The sequence below is a fragment of the Dysidea avara genome, chromosome 5 (genome assembly GCF_963678975.1).
Source record: "Dysidea avara chromosome 5, odDysAvar1.4, whole genome shotgun sequence".
Classification (NCBI taxonomy): Eukaryota; Metazoa; Porifera; class Demospongiae; order Dictyoceratida; family Dysideidae; genus Dysidea; species Dysidea avara.
Genome location: NC_089276.1, coordinates 11,299,739 through 11,320,056, shown reverse-complemented (window position 1 = coordinate 11,320,056; position 20,318 = coordinate 11,299,739). Strand labels below are relative to the sequence as shown.

Sequence of the window (20,318 nt, the reverse complement as noted above, 5' to 3'; positions counted from 1 at the left end):
GTATCTCAGAAATGTCCGTAACTAAGAATAACATGCCATTATGCTAAAGTGACTAACTTAAATACAAGTAATGTTGTTATTTGCTATCAGTTAGTGCTATGCAGTTTAGTGGGCAGAGGGGGAAGTCACTACTGAGCAGTCATGGTCACTCCCCTGGGCTGTAAAAATGCATTATCACCTAGCAACCAAGTGGTAGTTATTAGTAGTAGAATAAACAAGCCACCAAACAAGTAAACAGCAGCCTTTAGGCTCCCTCCTTGTGCTTTCATCTAAACCAAACTTCATTATGGTCAATAAACTACAAGCCACATGACCAATTTGGGCTGTCCGGACAATGGAGGTGCCCAGAAAATAGAGGTCCGGATAAGGGAGGTTCCACTGTAGTTTAATATTAAAGCTATTTAAAGCACACAAAACTATAATAGCTTTCAGTATCAAAAGTTGCTTAAGATTTCATGCAATCTCAGAGTGCTTAATATGCAAAATTTTCCCAGGTTATTAGACCATTTAAACATCTTCAGGGTACGTAGCTAGCTACACATACAACTGACATCTACATTAAGTCAATATCTGACTTGGGAGCCTATTAGTTTACCCAATTTCTTATAACATGTTTAACTTAATTTTTAAAATTTGCAAGCCAGTTTTCCCATCAAAATAGCATGCACAGCCAGTAAAAATATCTCCAGATTTAATTTCAGAAAGCCTGATTTTAAAAAAATGCTTTGCTATGAAAATACCTTCAAGAATATTCAAGTTAAGTTTAAATAGGCTGTAAGACCAGGTGTCCTACAGACCTTCAGCTCTTGTGCTGTAAAGCCTAAATAAATAATTTAAAAGTTTTAAGTTATTTTTTGCGAGACATCCACCCAGATCTTTGATTTGCTGTAGTGCCTTGTGGTAGCTAGCTGGCTATCATACAATTATGGTCTATACAATACCTTATACAAACTGTTTATATATAACAGATTCGACATACACAGTATACATTATACTAGCTGCATACATGAAGTACATATGCAGTGGTTGTCCTAGATATTACATCATTACAACACTTATCAAGCTCTAATAACTATAGGATCTGGCTTCACCCAATCTTAAAAATCAACACTTGAGACACAGCTAGCGTTAAATGACTATATCTAATTATGGCAACTATATTTCAACTGTTTTACGTAGTTGAAAGTGTAGCTATACTTATCATACGTACTTTCACCTGCCCCAAATTCCTGAATCAGGGAAATCCTACTGATTTCAGCAGTCATGGATCAACATCATGATTATAATAATTACTCGCTGACTGTTGCAGCTATTAGGGTGACTGCTTTATTAGGATATATTCAATGGAATTGTCTGTAGGTAGTTAGTTGTGTAAGCATTTGTCTAAGCATTGCATAGTTGACTATTTGGTGTATTACTATCAGCACAATTGTTCACAGTATTTTTATAGGGCTAAGTCCCTCCATGACCTCTTAGACAGGGGCTGCTTTCTCTACTACCAGGCCAACCCCGGAAGGAGTTGTGTATCAATCATAATTATACTCTTCCTGGGGTTGTGCCTTGTACGTATGTGTTCCAAACCAACAACATAACATAGTATGTGCAAGTTGTTAATAGGGATCCTATATATGCAAATGATTTTCTTTCCACTCAATGTGTTTAGCAAAACTGTGGATTCCTTGTTACAACCTTAGTTAGAATATAAAGTGTATACTCTATACTGTGTACCCCCTCCCCCAGTGCCCCCACCCTCGTATATTTTACTCCAATACTTTCTGAATACATATGCACCCATTGATAAATCATGATACACAGTTGATAAAATTTAAGCACCTTCCTAAGCATATGCGTGAATGGGAGATAGTGGTATGCTTCAAAAATTGCTGTAACTTTGGAACATAGTAAATTATTAACCAACATATTTTTAGTGCAAAAGCATTGGTTTCACACTATGTTTGTGGGGTTCAACGTGGCAATGATGCATCATTTAATGGCAATGATTCCATCAACACAGCTGGAATTGGGCAGAGTTTGCTTCTCTGCCCACCATAGCCCCCCCCCCCCCCCTCCCCCCTCAGAATGACATCGCCCCGAAAATTATCCTTCTTAGAGTGAAGCTGAAAATCATGATAACCGTCTCTAGCAAGGATTTTTATGTAGTTTATCAGCTATAAATTCGTAGCTGGTGAGGTGGACAGCTATTGTCAGATGGTTGTGACCTTTTTTTTTTTTTCTTTCTTTCTTTGTTGGTTTTTGGTCTCACCGGCAAACCAGAGACAATGTAGTACTTCATTACCATAAGTCTGGGTTAGCCCAGCCCCCCCTCATATCAACTACTTCCTCCGCCCCTGCTGCTTACAGTTTGAGCAAGGCAAGGACTTTCTTTAATTTATTTGAAATGCACTGTATTTGTATTATGAATAAAATGTATTGAACAGAAAAAGTCACTTAATTTGCTCAAATCTGTGGTTTATGTATAAAGAGAAAGAACTGCAACTGTGAGCATAAAATTGGATAGAAAGGTCAAATTTGAGGTGGCTCCCTTATGATACAGGCAAACTATGTGCCAAGTTCCATTTTTTTATCCAGAAGCACACAAAACAACTTTTTAAAGCTCATAGAACTCTGACTATTACCATGCATGGTTAAACTTGCAACTATAAAGTGAAATTAAAACCAACAAGTTCAGCACACACACACAAACACACACTCTTCTTAAACTCTACTATTCTCTCTCTGTGCATGTACGTAAGCGATTAAACAACAATACATCATAACACCACTGAGATACATGCCTCGATCTTCATGACTTTGTCCATATCCTTCTAACTTCACACCACAGATCTAGAGTTTTAAAAATTTTAGATGCCTCTCCCATCATTTCCAGGGAAGCTTCCATGTAATGTAAACAATTAGACATAGAAGGGGGATGTATGACAACATAGTCCCAAGGTAAATAGTGAATTATAGTTATCATCTGTTACAAACAAGTACAAGATTCCTACAAGGATAATGAGAAGTACGTAGCTCCCCATACTGACAATACACACATATCTATTATGTGTATGAATCACTAAACATATAAATATGAGGAAAAGGGGTCTATTTTTAAACTAGCTAAAGACAGTGATATCACAAGTTTACTACTACACTTACATTATTGTATGTTAGCTAACTAAATGGGTTACATCTATAGCATGACTCATCAAAAGCATCTTTATAACATGAATATACACACACACACTACACACATTATATTGTAGCAACACTGCCATATATGCAAGTCAAAAGTTCAATGAGTGCAACCATGCAGTTATGTTGTGTCTTCATAAGAGCTATTATTGATCTGTTCACATGTAGTGATCTGTTCATATGTAGTATAGTCTTCTAACTCCACACCATACAGCGTTTTTGAAAGGAAAAATTTCAGGTGTGAAAAGAAAACTTTCAGGTATTGCTGCCATAATTTCCATGTAATGTAAGCAATTAGACATAGAAGGGGGATGTATGACAACACAGTCCCAAGGTAAATAGTAAAGATATTGTCATCATCTGTTACAAACAAGTACAAGATTCCTATAAGGATGATGAGAAGTACATAGACAAGGGAATGAACTTTGTTATCAGCTGGACTTTTAAAGGGCATCGATATCAAATGGATAACCAGAATAGCAAAGAGCACTACAAGTAATATTAACTGCAGATCACTGACACTCTGGGTTGGAGCTATCATCACAATGACATATATCAATGTTCTGTAAAGAAAATAGTGTAGCCCTGCAAAAAATTTGTACTCGAGCTTGTAATCTTGTTGAAAAGTGTCAAACATAAGCTTCAATTTATGAATGCAAAGTATTTGTTCAATGCACTTTGTTAGTCTACTTTCTCCCCACCCTAATTTTCCTAGTAGATACTGGATCAATGGATAAAAAAACAAAATCACTATAGGTATGATCACAATAATTATAGTCATTACTATGGCAAAGATACCATACAGTAAATGTCTCCCTTCAAACATTTCCATGTCTCCTTGTAAGTATACAACTCTTCTGTATCCTTTCCAGTACCCTTGAATATCATATTGCTGAACTTCCACTGAATTCAAAATGGAAAGGGCTATATAATTTACTTTGGCAAAGCATAGTACAAAAAATGCTTTTACTTTATGATCAATTAATCTGTTTATCTGCAAACATCTTTTACACTTTTCACATATGCAGCACATACAGTAATTCTTTCTATCACAGTAGTCATAGCAATGCCGAATAATGGAATATACAATAATCAATCCTAATGGATATAATGATGATAAGAGCTTAAAAGCTAAAATATCAATTGTTCCTGCACTCTCAAAGAGACAGTAAGAAAATACATTGTTTTGGAATAGCTCTAAATTAAAAACACTATAAATAGAATACAAGATATTAGAAAAGATGAATATTACTGAAGAAGCAGAGTTAATACGATAATTAAAAGCAAAGTTAATATCGCTACCAACAATTTGAGCAAAAACAAAAATGCAACAAACCACCCAGATGTGATTGCGATCTCGCAGTGCATAAACAAGAAGAATAACACTGTAACTGGAATAATATAAGACAGTAAGAAGAAAAAGACTCCATAATATTTATTTCTACAGTCATGACATGAAAACGTGGGAGAGTTCATCACTACACTATATCCTTTAATACATGATCCACATAACGTGCCAGTTCTATGTGCAGCACCACATACAGTTTGATTCAATAGGGTCCTGTTAGCATCTTGTGGTAACAGCGCATCTCTGAGGGATAAGTGAGTACTGTAGCAGTATCCAAATGGACATGAACCAATAATAGTCTCATTGTCAGTGTTGACTGGTGTATACCCAACCCAATAGGCAGGATTAACATAAGCTTGGAACTGAGAAATATCACACCTAAAAATCAAGTTACCATGCAAGTGAGTAGAAATACATTCACACTGTTTAGATGTTTAGCTATAATAGTATCCTGGAGAGCACAGAGATAAATGTACCATAATAGTAGTACTAATTTGATGATTACTGTCAGTTGTTAACTTCAAAGAACATGTCTCACTAGGATTGCCTGCTATTCTCATGGATCCATTAGCATATTGATAAGGTGATAGAACATATGCTCCTTGTCCATGGTTGTTACATGTAGCAATTAGTACAAAGACCGGTACAACATGGTCAAGTTCGTCTATCATTTCTACAGGAAGTTTAAAAACCTTACCAGGAGAAACAGAAATGTTTGACATGCTGACTTTAAACTTGCTGGGAGATGTTGCAACTGTGCTGTTGGCAAATAAAGGCTCATAAGTGAAAAAGTTGTCCTGGAGAAATGCAATATTGAAGTATTCTTTAAAACATGGCTGCAGTGTACTAGAAAATATTGTATTGTTAGTAATGCTTGTGTTATTGGTGAATTTTAATGTAACATTCCATTGTTTAGGACTGATATTTTCTTTGTGGTATCGAATGAAACAAATATGTGACTGAAAATACTCATACGGTGTCTCCATTTCCACAAATATAGCTCCTCCATTGAGAAGAGCAAAGTTTTCAAAAAACATGAGTGCACTGTTTGGAAATAATTTTAGAAAAGCACCTTCAATAAGTAATATTGCTCCACCTTTTACTCCTTTATTTTTAGTAAATGTCACAGTAGAATTGTGGTAAAATTCTATTACAGCATCATCTCCCACAACTGCAGTAGAATTGTTTGCTATAAATACTGTACATCCTTTGAACTGTAAGCCGAATCCTGTAGAGACAACTGCACCAATCCCAGAGGCAGATTTATGGGTATGAATAGTTTTTGTTGATTGCTGGATATTATTATTGATAAATGAACAGTTGTTGATAATCAGAGCTGATAAAATACCACCAGGAATAGACTCAAAAAATTCTTTTGAAATGACCATAGCTGAACCAATTTGAGCTTCATTTCTTTCAAACTTGCACCTTGTAACTTCATAGTGATTAGATGGTTTGAGGACATTAGGTTCACGACTCCCAAACCAATTTATGCCTCCTCCACCACCCAACAGAGCATAGTTTTCAGTAAAATTACAATCAACAAATGTAACATTGTTATTGGTCACATGACCCCCAGACTGATATATGACATAGCCAACTATTGCTCCACCACCACCTTGGTATTTTTCAGCTTTGTTTTGTCTGAATAAACACTGGGAGATTTCAACATGGTTGTTGTAGCTGTCATCTCTAAAATCAATGTTAATCCCTCCACCTTGATCTGCAGCATTTCTAGTGAAGTTAGAAGAAGATATGTAAAATTTATTGCTTGCTGCAATCCCAAAACACCAAATGGATATACCACCTCCACGGCCAATAGTGACATAACGATTATGAACAGGTTGATCAGTTTCAATCACATTGTATGTAGCATTATTACCATCAAACAAACACTGATCTATGATATATTGTGAATATTGATTATGTGTATGCACCTTGGAGCAGTTTGCTAGTCCTGGAACACAACGTGTGAATTCAATGTACAATCCACCACCACCTGTAAATGTTTCATTTTGTTCCTTAGGATTTAGTGAATTATTCACAAACAATGAATGCTTAATCTCAATTTTCCCATTGGAGTTCACGATTGCCATTCCAATCCCATTATTATGTTGCAGGCTAACATGTGCTACTTTTATATTAGTAGAATTAGCAAAATAGAGTGCGCTACGAAAATAAACAAACTTTCCTATAGAGGTTTGGCTGGTGCTAACATGCGTCATTCCACACCATTCATTATGTATTCAATGATCAAATCACTACCTCGCATAAACGCAACACCGGTATCACCATCCTGATCCACATTAGGGTTTTGTTTACAAAATATTTTAACAGGTTTGGGTTGATTGCTGGATCTTATCCTGACATTGTGCAAATCATAGAGAAAATAAGATGACATTAAATTATAATTACCAGGTTTAATAGCAACATCAACTGATTTAGATTTCTTGCTCAATACATCAAACATGTGGTCTAGTGATCCACAATGGTACTCCACATAAAACCACTTGCATTCTGGTGCTCCTGGATTATCTGAAACACTCACATGATGGAGATATGATGCCCCCAGTGAAATGGTCATCCATATTACCAATAGTTGCAGCAAAGAAACAGCCATTTCAATCTGAAAAAAAAAAGAAACAACGCAATGAGCAAGTCATAACAACAAACCACACATATAAATTTGATTGCCAAATATGGTCACGGTCAGTGGTAATCACCAGTCAATAGCTGGTTCTAATTATATATGATATTATCACATTACACTGAATAGTCATTTGACCAGGTACTATCCCAGGATAACCAGATTTAAAATAAGTGGAGGTCAAGCCATGTAAATAACTGATTCCAAGAAATGGTCATTTATGGCTTCATGCACTCTCTTATGATCAACAACATCTGTATACTTTTCAATTTAAAGAATTTTATTGCACTATATGATACTGTAGTTAACTGAGATGTGCTATGCAATGATGAACAATGGCCATATAAGGTTGTGGGTTTACAGAAAATGCAATTGCCACAATACAGCACTAACAAAGCCACATCATAGTGTACAGATCATCACTACACTGCCTATCATAACATACTCATTGCCTATGAAACTGTACAACTGTTCACATGTCAAAAACATTTAAAATGGCAGGCCAAGCAAACTGATTCATATAAGTAGACATAATTTTGAGCCATAGTCGACCTAAGTGCACACATATGGCAGGTCCATAATCACTGCATATATGCAATGCACTAATAGTCTTTCCAAATATAGTACCCCTCTCAAAGAATGCCCCTGAACACTCAACAGCCTCTTTATAAAGGACATCCATCTGATTCCCAAATCAACAATGTTAGTAGCTTGTACATGCACCCCTTAATTAAGAACACCTCTTTATAAAGGATAAATATAATGGTGTGGTCTTGTAGATAGATACTTCTTGTGTGTGCAGCATGTGTTTACTGTTTGTAATCAATTCAGATACACTGCAGTAATAATGTACTGAATAGGATGGGAATTATTTTAAACATGATAATGATCAGATACTATAACAGATAACTATACATTGAAAATTAAGTCAACCACAAGTAATTCCAAGAACTGATCACCTTGCACAGATAAGTCATAAATTGATGGTATTGATCAGTCATTAATCATATTCATGCAAAGACAATAGTGACAAACTTGGCAATTCATACACCAGTGCCTTCATATGTCACTGTTGAGGGGTAGCTCACAAGCCCCAAATCTGTAGTCAATATGTAAGTATTTAATAAGTAGTATTTAAATGAATACTTATAATAAGTACAACATTAAAATTTTCTCCTTTTTACCAAGTTGCACTCTTATTTTAGGAGATAGGACAGTAGTAGACAACAGGGGACCAGATCAGCCTTGACTCACAAGCGCACTTTGTACAGGTTACAGTAATTCATGAAATATCCAGCAGTCATCACACAGTACAAAATCTGTTAGGTACGTAAATCAAGCGCAAAAATGCCTACAGAGTGATCCAAAACCCTTCAAAAGTTTCTGTAAAAATTTAGATTTTCTGCTGACTGACTGACTGACTGATGCCTCCAACACATAACCACGCATAACTTGACCGAGTATGGTAAATACTACAGGCTTGATTTCTTCACGGTTTGACATTGCTTCATCCTGAGATGCATCTTTTCACCAATATATCATAGACGTACTTTTGTCTTCCTTTGTGTCCCATTTCTTTCTCCACTACCTGCATAGAGATGTTGATTCATGGTAACACAGTGGCTTCAGAGCAGTTGGCTATCACAAGAGTTGTCCATAATTTCCATATAGCGACTTGTTAATTCAATGTATTGGAAATGAATAAAAGTACAAGAAACCTCTGTGATTAGTCCAGTCAATGCAAATAAACGTGTGCCCTAGCTGACTATCAAACACTGAGTAGTGAAGCAGCTATTCCACTTTGTTTTCAGGTATGTTCTACAGCATCACAAGCAAAAGTTAAACCAACACCAGAAGAACTTCTGCAATCAAAGCTGAAAACGAAGCAACATGGCCACATTGCTTTCCAATTTGGACATGCATTAATTTGATTTTTGGTCTATGTTACAAAAAAAGTAGAATAAAAAAAGGTTAGAAATTTTATACTTGAGTAATGATCATAACAATGAAACAAGGAGAATTAACCCAGGTAGAAAATCATTTATAATCTGTTAATACATGAATATTCATGCTCTATTAGAGTATATCTGACTATAAAAGTATACCTGACTGCTCTATTAGAGTATCATATTAAATCTTTCCCTATGGGATGATGTATACTACTATAATTGTGCTGTACTGCATGCCATGCTATTACTCACTGCACTTACTACTAAACGATGGGGTGGTAGAAATGGGTGCAGCCTCCTAAAATAAAGGATGAAAAAAGTTGTAAAATTAAATTTGGCATCCAAGAAATGGCTGCAATGATGAATGATGTTAATAAAATCATTTTTAATTATGACAGTAACCATTAAATATATTGGCACTATACAAACAATGTTGTAATGAACGATTACGTAATTGTACTAGTCAACATGTAGCTTACCAGGCAGTACAAATTGAAGAGCCAACTACTATCGATAATGCCCTAAACGGTGAGTATTCTAAAGAATGGAAAGCTGCAGCTGATCTTGAGTATGGTGCCTTGATGGAAAACCAAACTTGGAGTTTAGTTGAGCCACCCAAAGAGTGTAATGTTGTCAGATGTAAATGGGTATTCCGAGTGAAGTATGATGGTAATGGTAATGTGAAGTGTTTCAAAGGCAGACTTGTTGCTCAAGGGTTTTCGCAAAGGCATGGAGTCGATTACAGAGAAGTGTTTTCTCCTGTTACACATTTATCTTCAATCCGTGTCCTTCTAGCATTCGCAGCTGAGAATAAGTTACAGATTCACCAGATGGATGTTGTTAGCGCCTTCTTAAATGGTGAACTAAAGGAGAAAATCTATATGAGGCAACCCCCAGGATATGAGCTAAAGGAAAGGAGGAGTTAGTGTGCAAACTAAGGAAGTCCATTTATGGTTTGAAACAATCTCCGCGCTGCTGGAATGAGAAGCTCTGTAATCACCTGAAATCTCTTGGGTTCAAAGAGAGTGGAGCAGATTCATGTGTTTTTATTCAAAGTGGAGGAAAAGGTATGAAGATAACAGCTGTCTATGTTGACGATTTGATTCTCATTGCAAAACCCTAGCTGAAATTGAGCAGATGAAAGAGGGATTGTCTGAAACCTTTAAAATGAAGGACATGGGTCAACTCCGTTATTGCCTAGGCATCAATTTTAAAGTTACCGAACAAGTCATTTCTGTGTCAGAAGCAGTACCTAATAAAATTATTAGAAAAGTACAGGCTCTCATAAGCAAATACCGTGGCTACACCAATGGATCCTAGTGTAAAGCTAGTAAAGGATGATGGCTATAGCAAGAAAGTTGATCCAATTCAATATCAATCTATGGTAGGCAGTTTGTTACATGCAGCAAAAGCTACACGTCCTGATATAGCACATGCTGTTGGAAAAGTGTCAAAGTTTTGTGCTGCACCAACACAAGCCCACCTAACTGCAGTCAAGAGAATCTTCCGGTATATCAAAGGTACTATTGATCTGAAGTTGCAATACAAACCAGTTAATGAAAAACTATTAGGATACTCTGATGCTGATTGGGCAAATGATTTGAATGACAGGCACTCAACAACTGGTAATGTGTTCACAATGTCAGGAGGAGCTGTTAGTTGGTTAAGCCAAAAACAAGCAAAGGTCGCCTTATCTACTGCTGAAGCAGAATACATTGCCTTGGGTTCTGCTACTCAAGAAGCCATATGGTTGAAACAGCTTTTGGCTGATCTGAACACTGCTCCAAAGAAAATCGAGATACTAGAAGATAATCAGAGTGCAATTGCAATGGCCAATAACTCAGCAGGACACAAGAGGACAAAGCATATTGATATCAAACATCATTTCATTAGAGAAGCAGTACAGACTGGAACAATTACTTTGTCTTACTGTCCAATAGCAAATATGCTTGCTGATGTATTTACCAAACAGTTACCGAAAACTCAGTTTGTGAATTTAAGAAGAAGATTGGGACTGAACTAAACAATTACTAAATCGAGGAGGAGTGTTGTAATTAACGATTACGTAATTGTATTATTTATTGTGTAATTAATTAATAAACGTAGTTATAACATTGTATATCAGATCTAGGAATTTCTAGAATAATCTTTATCTGTACCTATAAACTGTGCTTGTACAGAATTTACTCTTACTTTTGATAAATCAGTTCTGACAGTGAAGTTGTTGCTGTGGCGCTCCTGCGGTGTTGTATTTCGACAAACAAATCTCTCAGTAGACAGTTCAGCTAAAAACAAATTAATCACCCTGTACAGTATTCAGTTAGAAACATATCACCCTGTAGAGAGAGATCAGCTAGAAACAAGAAACCCTGTGTAGAGATCAGCTTGAAACAAATCACTCTGCATAGAGATCAGCTTGAAACAAGTCACCCTGTAGAGAGGTCAGCTAAAAACAAGTCACCCTGTGGAAAGATCAGCTAGAAACAAGCCACCTTACATCTGCAGCCTTGGCTGCCACCTTTAATTAATCACAACTTTTCATCATGGCTTTTGTGGGGGACCAAACCTCTTCTCGCAGCTCTGGTGTAAACTTAGAACTAAAGTCACTAAAATCAATAGGTGTAGCAAAATATATATATATATATAAAAAGTCAACACCTGCTAAGAATGGCTGCCCTCCACTAAATAATATAGATTGTATCACTGCTAAAGCACATAAAAATCCTTATTCACAAGTTCATAGTTTGCTACACTGCTGTAGTATAGTAACTGACTGTTCTATTACAGTATCTAAATCTAAATCACAAGGGGGGTGGAGCCCCCCTTGCCCCCCAGGTTGCTATGAGGTTGCTGCAGGTGAAGTCAATGATAACTAGCAGTCCAGATACACCAATTGATGCCAGGGGCATACCGAGGGGGGTTTTCAGGGGTTTCAGGAAACCCCATTGGATTTTACACACTATACTTCAGGTTTCCAGAATCTGGAATCTGTCACAAAACAGGACACATTTTAAACTTTTATCTTAGTTAAATAATAGTTTCTCACATTGTTCTGAATTATGATTTTGGTGAAAAGATCGAGATACTCTAATAAAGCAGTCAGGTAATATAAACTACTCTAACATAGCAGTCACTTAGCTGTAGTGGAAACTCCTTTTCAAAATTCCTGCATATGCCCCTGGATGCAGAAGTCATTGCCACAGGAGATGTCCCTTCAGCTTTAAGCTTACTAGCAAACAATTTATTAGTCATCAAGGGCTAGTGAAGGCTTACAACTTATGGCAGAATGGAACAATGAATTCGATAATAATATTTCACCTACTCATCATCTCCCACTCCTAACAAAGACCACCTTTATAAAGATTGTTTTAGTTGTTGAGTGTTTTAGCACAAAACAATTAATTCATCTTTATTATGCACACAAAGCTACCGTGTGCATGTGTATCACCTAGTTTAATGTACCTAACATACACACACACACACACACACACACACACACACACACGCACACGCACACACACACACACACACACACACACACACACACACACACACATGCACGCATATACACACACAAGCACACACATGCATACATACACACACACACATACATACACACGCACACATGCAGTACGCATACACACAAACACACGAATGCACACGCACGTACATACACACACACGCACGCATACACACACAACTGCTATGCACAGAGAAGCTGGTAATTTTAAAATTTAAAGGGGATTACCAAACATGCATGATATCACCTCATGTGATCAATAATATTGACCACCGCTTTGAAACTGAAGTCAACCACAATTGATTTAATATAACGCAACGCATAGCAAGCCATTGCATTCATGTATTTATAGTCATGTGTGAAAGCAGGCAATACAACTACTCACTAAACAAACCTGTGCATGGTGCTTACCTTGTGTGTTATTGGTGACCGCATGTAACATAGTAAGAACAAACTAAAGGTTACTACTAATGCCTGCCACAATACTCACTATTTTTATGTAGTGACACTCATTACTTCTACTTTTGTAGTGAACATGTTCGCTACTATTTATTATTGCTTTATGGTGTAAACACACCAAAGGTCTCGAGGTAACAAGTAACAACACCCATTATGTACATTACACTACAAAACTTATTTACATACTCACTATACATACATATATTATACAGTTTCTATTAATGATTCAAGTTGGAAATGGGTGCATGGTCATGACTGATGGCATCTTGAGCAAGGACACAATGTGCAGTTGTTATTGTCATCAAAGTTAGTCAAGAAATGATCCAGTGAAAGTCATAGAAGGCGCAGTGGTGGGTCTATAAATTTTTAGAAGGGGTTTCAGATTCAGTTGAAGACCAAAAAAAAAAAAAAAAGGTCACAATTGAATGCCATAATTGTGATTTCAAAGGCAAAGTATGGAGTTTCACCAGTAGAAAGTCCTTCTATAACACACAATGTATGACTCATGGTGATTTTACCACCCACACGACGACTCGTCAATAAAGTTGGGGCACGCGCTATTTTCAGAGGGGGTTTCAGCTGAAACCATTGCAACCCCCCTGTATCCGCCACTGAAGCGTCTACTTAAAATAGTGAGTATTGTGGCAGAAATTAGTAGTGAAATTCACTACTAATCTTTTACAGTGAAGGGATGTAGTAGTAACATCATAACTAGCACTGGATACATATAGCAATCAATCATCATGTTGCTTCTGATCTCACAAGCTGCTTATGTATTTACACAATCTTGATCAGTGGTTAATGCATGCACTTTTATTATGCATGCAGGAAGTAACTATAACATGAACAAGTTTCTTGTAAGGTTTCTTATTGAGATTCCAGCCTGACATGCAATACCAATATTATTATAGCTATTGTGCTGGTTAGGGTTACCATGCATGCTATGTTATTTATAGCATAATAATATTATTATTGTACAATCACGCTGCATGGTATCATGGAGCCTCTATATATATTAGTTCTGCTGAGGGATAAAGTTTATCTAATCCAAAACAAAAAAAAGAGTGCGGCCCTCAAAAGGGCTATGGTGAAAAAAGATGTGAAATCCAAGGCGGCGGCCAAGAAATGGCTGTGATGGTAGGTTAATGGTAAAAATTTTAATAACGACAATTCAGGTGAATTTTGGTGCCACTTGGTCAATTAGCACAACATTCACCTGAATTGTCGTTATTAAAATTTTTACCATTAACCTACCATCACAGCCATTTCTTGGCCGCCACCTTGGATTTCACATCTTTTTTCACCATAGCCTTTTTAAGGGCCGCACTTTTTTTTACAGCTTGGCTGTTTTGGATTAGATTTCACTTCTTTTTGTATTTGCATACCCCAAGGCCAGCTTTGGGACTTTTTTAACATATCTTTTTTTCTTAACGACAGGAAGAAGAAAAGATGAAGCAGATATACTATAAATATTTCTGATTTTATCAGTAAATGTACAATAATACATATTTATTACAGAACTCTCCATGGTGGTTTCTTTGTCAGGGCCGCCCACAGGGGGGGAGGCAACTGGGGAATTTTGCCCTGGGCCCAAGCCTGAAAGGGGCCCCAGGAGGCCCCATGAAGGGCCCCTTGAATACCTGTTTAAAAGATCGATATACTCTAATAGAGCAGTCAGATCTAAATACTCTAATAGAGCAGTCACAGTATTCTTCAGAGGAGCAGTGTAGCAAGCTTATAGATAAGAAGATATGGTTAGTGAGGGGTAGTTATTGTCATTGTGAGCAGGTTATGACTTTTTTTTTTTTTTTTGGTCTTTAAACTTACAGCTTGGTTGAAGTTGTGATTCAGAATGGAAACCTCCTTGCCTCTGGGGCCCCACTTTAACTCTTTGCCCTGGGCACCTTAAATTCTCTGGATGGCCCTGTTCTTTGTAACTGAACACTCTACAAGGTGACTTCTTCTAGCTTCTCTCTCTACAGGGTGAATTGTTTGTAGCTGAACCATCTACAAGGTAACTTCTTCTAGCTGATCTCTCTACAGGGTGATTTGTTTGTAGCTGAACTATCTACAAGGTAACATCTTCTAGCTGATCTCTCTACAGGGTGATTTGTTTGTAGCTGAACTATCTACAAGATAACTTCTTCTAGCTGATCTCTCTACAGGGTGATTTGTTTGTAGCTGAATTCTGTACAGGTGATTTGTTTGCAGCTGAGCTCTTTACAGAATAGTTTCTTTGTAGTTGAACTCTCTACAAAGTAACTTCTTCTAACTGGTCTTTCTACAGGGCAATTTGTTTGTGGCTGAATTTTCTACAGGGTGATTTCTTTGCAGCTGAATTAACTCTCTATATGGTGGTTTCTTTGTAGCTGAACTCTCTAAAAGGTAATTTCTTCTAGCTGATCTCTCTACAGGGTGATTTGCTTGTAGCTGAATTCTGTACAGGTGATTTTTTGCAGCTGAGTTCTTTACAGAATGGTTTCTTTGTAGCTGAACTCTCCACAAGGTAACTTCTTCTAGCTGATGTCTCTACAAGGTCACTAGTTTATAGCTGAACTCTCTACATGGTGGTTTCTTTGTAACTGAACTCTCTACAAGGTGACTTCTTCTAGCTGATCTTTCTACAAGGTGATTTGTTTGTAGCTGAATTCTGTACAGGTGATTAGTTTGCAGCTGAGTTCTTTACAGAATGGTTTCTTTGTAGCTGAACTCTCCACAAGGTAACTTCTTCTAGCTGATGTCTCTACAAGGTCACTAGTTTATAGCTGAACTCTTTACATGGTGGTTTCTTTGTAACTGAACTCTCTACAAGGTGACTTCTTCTAGCTTGTAGCTGAACTCTCTACAAGGAAACTTCTTCTAGCTGATCTCTCTACAGGGAGATTTGTTTGTAGCTGAACTCTCTACAGGTGATTTGTTTGCAACTGAACTCTCTACATGATGGTTTCTTTGTAGCTGAACTCTCTACAAGGTAACTTCTTCTAGCTGATCTCTCTACAGGGTGATTTGTTTGTAGCTGAACTCTCTACAGGTGATTTGTTTGCAGCTGAGATCTTTACAGAATGGTTTCGTTGTAGTTGAACTCTCTACAAGGTAACTTCTTCTAGCTGATGTCTCTACAGGGTCACTAGTTTGTAGCTGAATTCTCTACATGGTGGTTTCTTCGTAACTGAACTCTCTACAAGGTAACTCCTTCTAGCTGATCTTTCTACAGGGTGATTTGTTTGTAGCTGAATTCTGTACAGGTGATTTGTTTGCAGCTGAGCTTTTTACAGAATGGTTTCTTTGTAGCTGAACTCTCCACAAGGTAACTTCTTCTAGCTGATGTCTCTACAAGGTCACTAGTTTGTAGCTGAACTCTCTACATGGTGGTTTCTTTGTAACTGAATTCTCTACAAGGTGACTTCATCTAGCTGATCCTTCTACACGGTGATTTGTTTGTAGCTGAACTCTCTAAGAGGAAACTTCTTCCAGCTGATCTCTCTACAGGGAGATTTGTTTGTAGCTGAACTCTCTACATGGTTTGTTTGCAGCTGAACTCTCTACATGATGGTTTCTTTGTAGCTGAACTCTCTACAAGGTAACTTCTTCTAGCTGATCTCTCTACAGGGCAATTTGTTTGTAGCTGAACTCTCTACATGATGGTTTCTTTGTATAGCTGAACTCTCTGCAAGGTAACTTCTTCTAGCTGATCTCTCTACAGGGTGATATGTTTGTAGCTGAACTCTCTACATGGTGGTTTCTTTGTAACTGATCTCTATACAGGTTACCTGTTTCTAGCTGATCTCTTGAATTCTCTTCAGGGTGACTGCTCTATTAGGATGACTGCTCTATTAGAGTATCTTGATCTCGCACTTGCTACACCATCGTGTTATAACTCCGTGGCTTTATGTCTGATTCTTCTACACCATTGAAAAGCCTTTCTAAGATGATTACTCCATCTATACAGCGATTTTCAAAGCATTACCCCAAGCGGTTTATCTGGTAGGCATGGCAAGCAGTCGTTTTTTACTAGCTAATCTCGATTTCGTAGTTGTTACACACTGTTGGTTTTTTCGTTGTATCTTCCTGGTTTTTAGCTCGATTTCTTTCAAACCACAAAAGGTTTGAGGTTCAATAGTTAACCTATTCACCCACCGATTTTCAGTTTCTTCCCATACGCAGTTTACCCTGTAGACGTGACAACATAATGGTGTTATTTTTCGTGAATATTCGCTCATAACTCTTTGCCTGTTTATCGTATTCCTGCCAAAGTTGGTACCGAGATGCGCCTTTGCACCCCCCCCCCCCCCCCCCTCCCCCCCCTTCTGTGTGCCAAATTTCAAGGCAATCGGATATGGCGGTCACGTTTTATAGCAGTTTTTGTAAGTGTGCGAAAAGAGGAATAAAAATAAGAAGAAAAAAAACCCCGAAGAAACTAAGTCACTTTTTGAAGTCGCATATCTCGGGAATGCTTGAAGCAATTTCGCTCAGATTTGGAATATGGAGTGCTGAGGTTGGAGGGAGTGTCCACAGCAAATATCGTCTTGTTTCATCAAGGCAGCACAGAGCTACAGAGGTGCGAAAATTGCATTTTCTTTCTTCCTGTCAATATACTCACGGGTGTTGCGCGCCGGCTTCTTGGGCCGCACGACACACTACCGTGTGTCTTGATACAGTATAGTAGCGAAGTATGTCAGCAAACCGGTGCCATAACTGCCCAGGTATCCACTCAAGCCAGCTCAACCACCATGCATATAGCTAACTGCATTATTTTCTGCACTCTGTGCATGATTTCCCTATACACTGCATGCATGGTATTATAAAGTAATAAACATTCAACTATAGCAACACTGTTATAGAGTTCTTGCTGTAGCTAACCACATTAAGCAAATTGTGTTAAGTGCACTTAACCAATTTGTGCTTGTGGCAAGAATCCATTGCCATAGTACATAAAAATTGCGTTTTCAATTCTACTGCCACAGTGGATGTATGGATAGCTTAACCATTTTACATTTACTTATCTGAAGGTATATTGGATGAGAGCAGTGTAGCTGGTCTGGTTTCTGATGTTACGAATCATGATACAGTACGATAGTCTGTTTATTGCTGACACGTTCACAAAACCAGATGCCTATTTAATGCATTTAAAGAGCTTTCTTGACCTATAGGTATGAGTAAAGAATGCATGCAGCATTGATTTGCCATTCTAACTCACAGATGGGCCTGTTTCTAAAATGTATGTGCAAATAAAGTAGCTAGAAGGTAACTTTTTACTATTTGATTTTGACTCTTTATGGTCCTATATTTTCACTGTTTAGTCAGAAAGCAGACCATGTACCATTCTAGTATATTAATAAGTACTGGATAATAGGAAATTATCAATGCTGCAGAACTTTGGCCGACAGAATAGCAGAACAATGTAACATTACATTTTTGTAGCTGCAATCCCCCCAAAAATACCTTCACTGTAAAAAATACATACCCAAGAAAATACAAGTACCTGTAATCCAATGTAAAAACCCACTCAGCTGTGGAGAAAGACCTCATGAAAGTATAAGTAAGGCCTCTATTTGGTGATTTTCTGTTTTTCATCAGAGAATCCCAAATGTAGAATGCAAGCAGGCAGGTCATTACCATTATCCCTAGCACTTGCCACAATATAGCTAGCTATACTTATTTTCATACCTCTATACTCTCCAGGTCTCTGCATAACATGCAATTTGCTAATTAGCTAGCTAACTGAACATAGCTAGTTTGTCAACTAGCTCCTATCCTCTTTAGACGTACGTAGCTACATAATTATAGTCATCCTTCATCACGTGATCAATTCCACTCAAGGATCAACTTCTTACTTGTAACTTCATTGTACTAATCTTTCACATTCTCTTGGCTACAATGTGCAGCATGTATGAGTGCAGCAATCTTATAACTGCACAGCTGCAATATTTGTTCAGTTAATCAGATAAAATAACAGTTAAATCTTTAATAATGGGGAAATACATGCAGGCGCTGATAAAAACCAGAAAGTCATAGAGCTGATATCTGGAGTGGCCCAGTAGTTTAATGATAATTACCAAAGTTTTAATCTATGCAATATAGTATGCATGCAAGAACACGGCCTTGACTGTAAAACAGGTGCACCCATGTTATAAAGCTGGCAACCAAAACAGCTGATAGCTATCTGAAACGGCCAAGAATGAATGTTGACCCACAACTAATTTTCCCAGGCTATAGATGGACTGCCCTTGCCACCACCCCAAGCACTATAGGTGTTAAGTGCTGGACATGCAGCTGGAAATACCAGCAATCAAACAAGGCCACCATGCAGACTCCAAGCAACCCTCGGAGTAGGCCAGATCAATAATTTTAATGTTGCAATTTGAAGAGCAATGATCCTGGCAAGCACATCACTGAAGATCTTAAAGCGAAAAACAAAGCCTATACATCGCAGCCAGAATAAGCATTTACTGTAATTATAATGCTACATTTCTCAGCCAACATAGAAGCAAGCTTCCTAAAACTGTTGTAGCATGCAGTGGGCCCCATGCCACCAGTAGCAGCAAACATCAATGGCACGCACAATTGTAAAAAAATATAGAATTCGGCTGTGTTCTACTAATTGACAGGTAATTTGGCCGCCTTTTTTTGCTGCACTATACTGATATAGCCAGGCCGACTATAGTCTCGAGGTCTGGCCACGCGAGACTAAGGCCGACTATGGTGTTTCAGATGAACGCCGCACCCTGCATGCAACAGCACATCTCAATGTTGATGGATCACGTTTTTCAGTTGGTGCTCTAATAATCAGCATTTCCGGCGAATTCGTGAGTCAGACTAGGTGATCGGGGTAGCTATAAACCACTAAGGCTAAACTGAAATAATAAAAGTACGCCGGAAAAAAATAACTAGGCTCAGTATCAATGAATAATTAAACCAACAATAAACATGCAAATCATAGATGTACTATAAACTCCAGGTAGTAAAACTCACAAAAATCCTTGCAACAATCAGTAGCTACCTGCAGTACAAGGGAGTCTATGGCTACACCGAGAGTAGTCTACACCGCGGAGAGCTACACTTTCTTGCACCTGTCGATCAACGTAGACTAGGTACTAAACTTGTCTGAGGATAGTCTTCGCTTGAGCAAAGCTTCACAGGAAATGGTAAATAGCTTTTTAGAACTCCAACTTAAATACTCGCGAAAAAGACGACATTATCACG

At 37.7% G+C, this 20,318-nt stretch overlaps 2 protein-coding genes and 1 long non-coding RNA gene across 3 annotated transcripts; 2 read left to right on the top strand and 1 right to left on the bottom strand.

The window, feature by feature from the left end:
* The first annotated feature begins 2,151 nt into the window (after window positions 1-2,151).
* LOC136255550 (uncharacterized) lies at window positions 2,152-5,496 on the top strand. The gene is made up of 3 exons (XR_010700954.1): window positions 2,152-4,941; window positions 4,988-5,123; window positions 5,220-5,496. It is a non-coding gene; the product is annotated as an uncharacterized lncRNA (long non-coding RNA).
* On the bottom strand, window positions 4,599-20,272 carry LOC136255548 (uncharacterized). The gene is made up of 2 exons (XM_066048340.1): window positions 20,088-20,272; window positions 4,599-7,166 (listed from the first exon to the last, which is right to left on the bottom strand). The coding sequence occupies exon 2, from the start codon at window positions 6,763-6,765 to the stop codon at window positions 4,975-4,977; it is 1,791 nt and encodes a 596-aa protein (XP_065904412.1). The 5' UTR covers window positions 6,766-7,166; window positions 20,088-20,272; the 3' UTR covers window positions 4,599-4,974.
* On the top strand, window positions 9,718-11,261 carry LOC136256424 (uncharacterized). Its single transcript, XM_066049379.1, has 2 exons — window positions 9,718-10,203; window positions 10,260-11,261. Exon 2 carries the CDS (start codon window positions 10,446-10,448, stop codon window positions 11,157-11,159), a length of 714 nt encoding a protein of 237 aa, XP_065905451.1. The 5' UTR covers window positions 9,718-10,203; window positions 10,260-10,445; the 3' UTR covers window positions 11,160-11,261.
* Window positions 20,273-20,318: the final 46 nt, after the last annotated feature.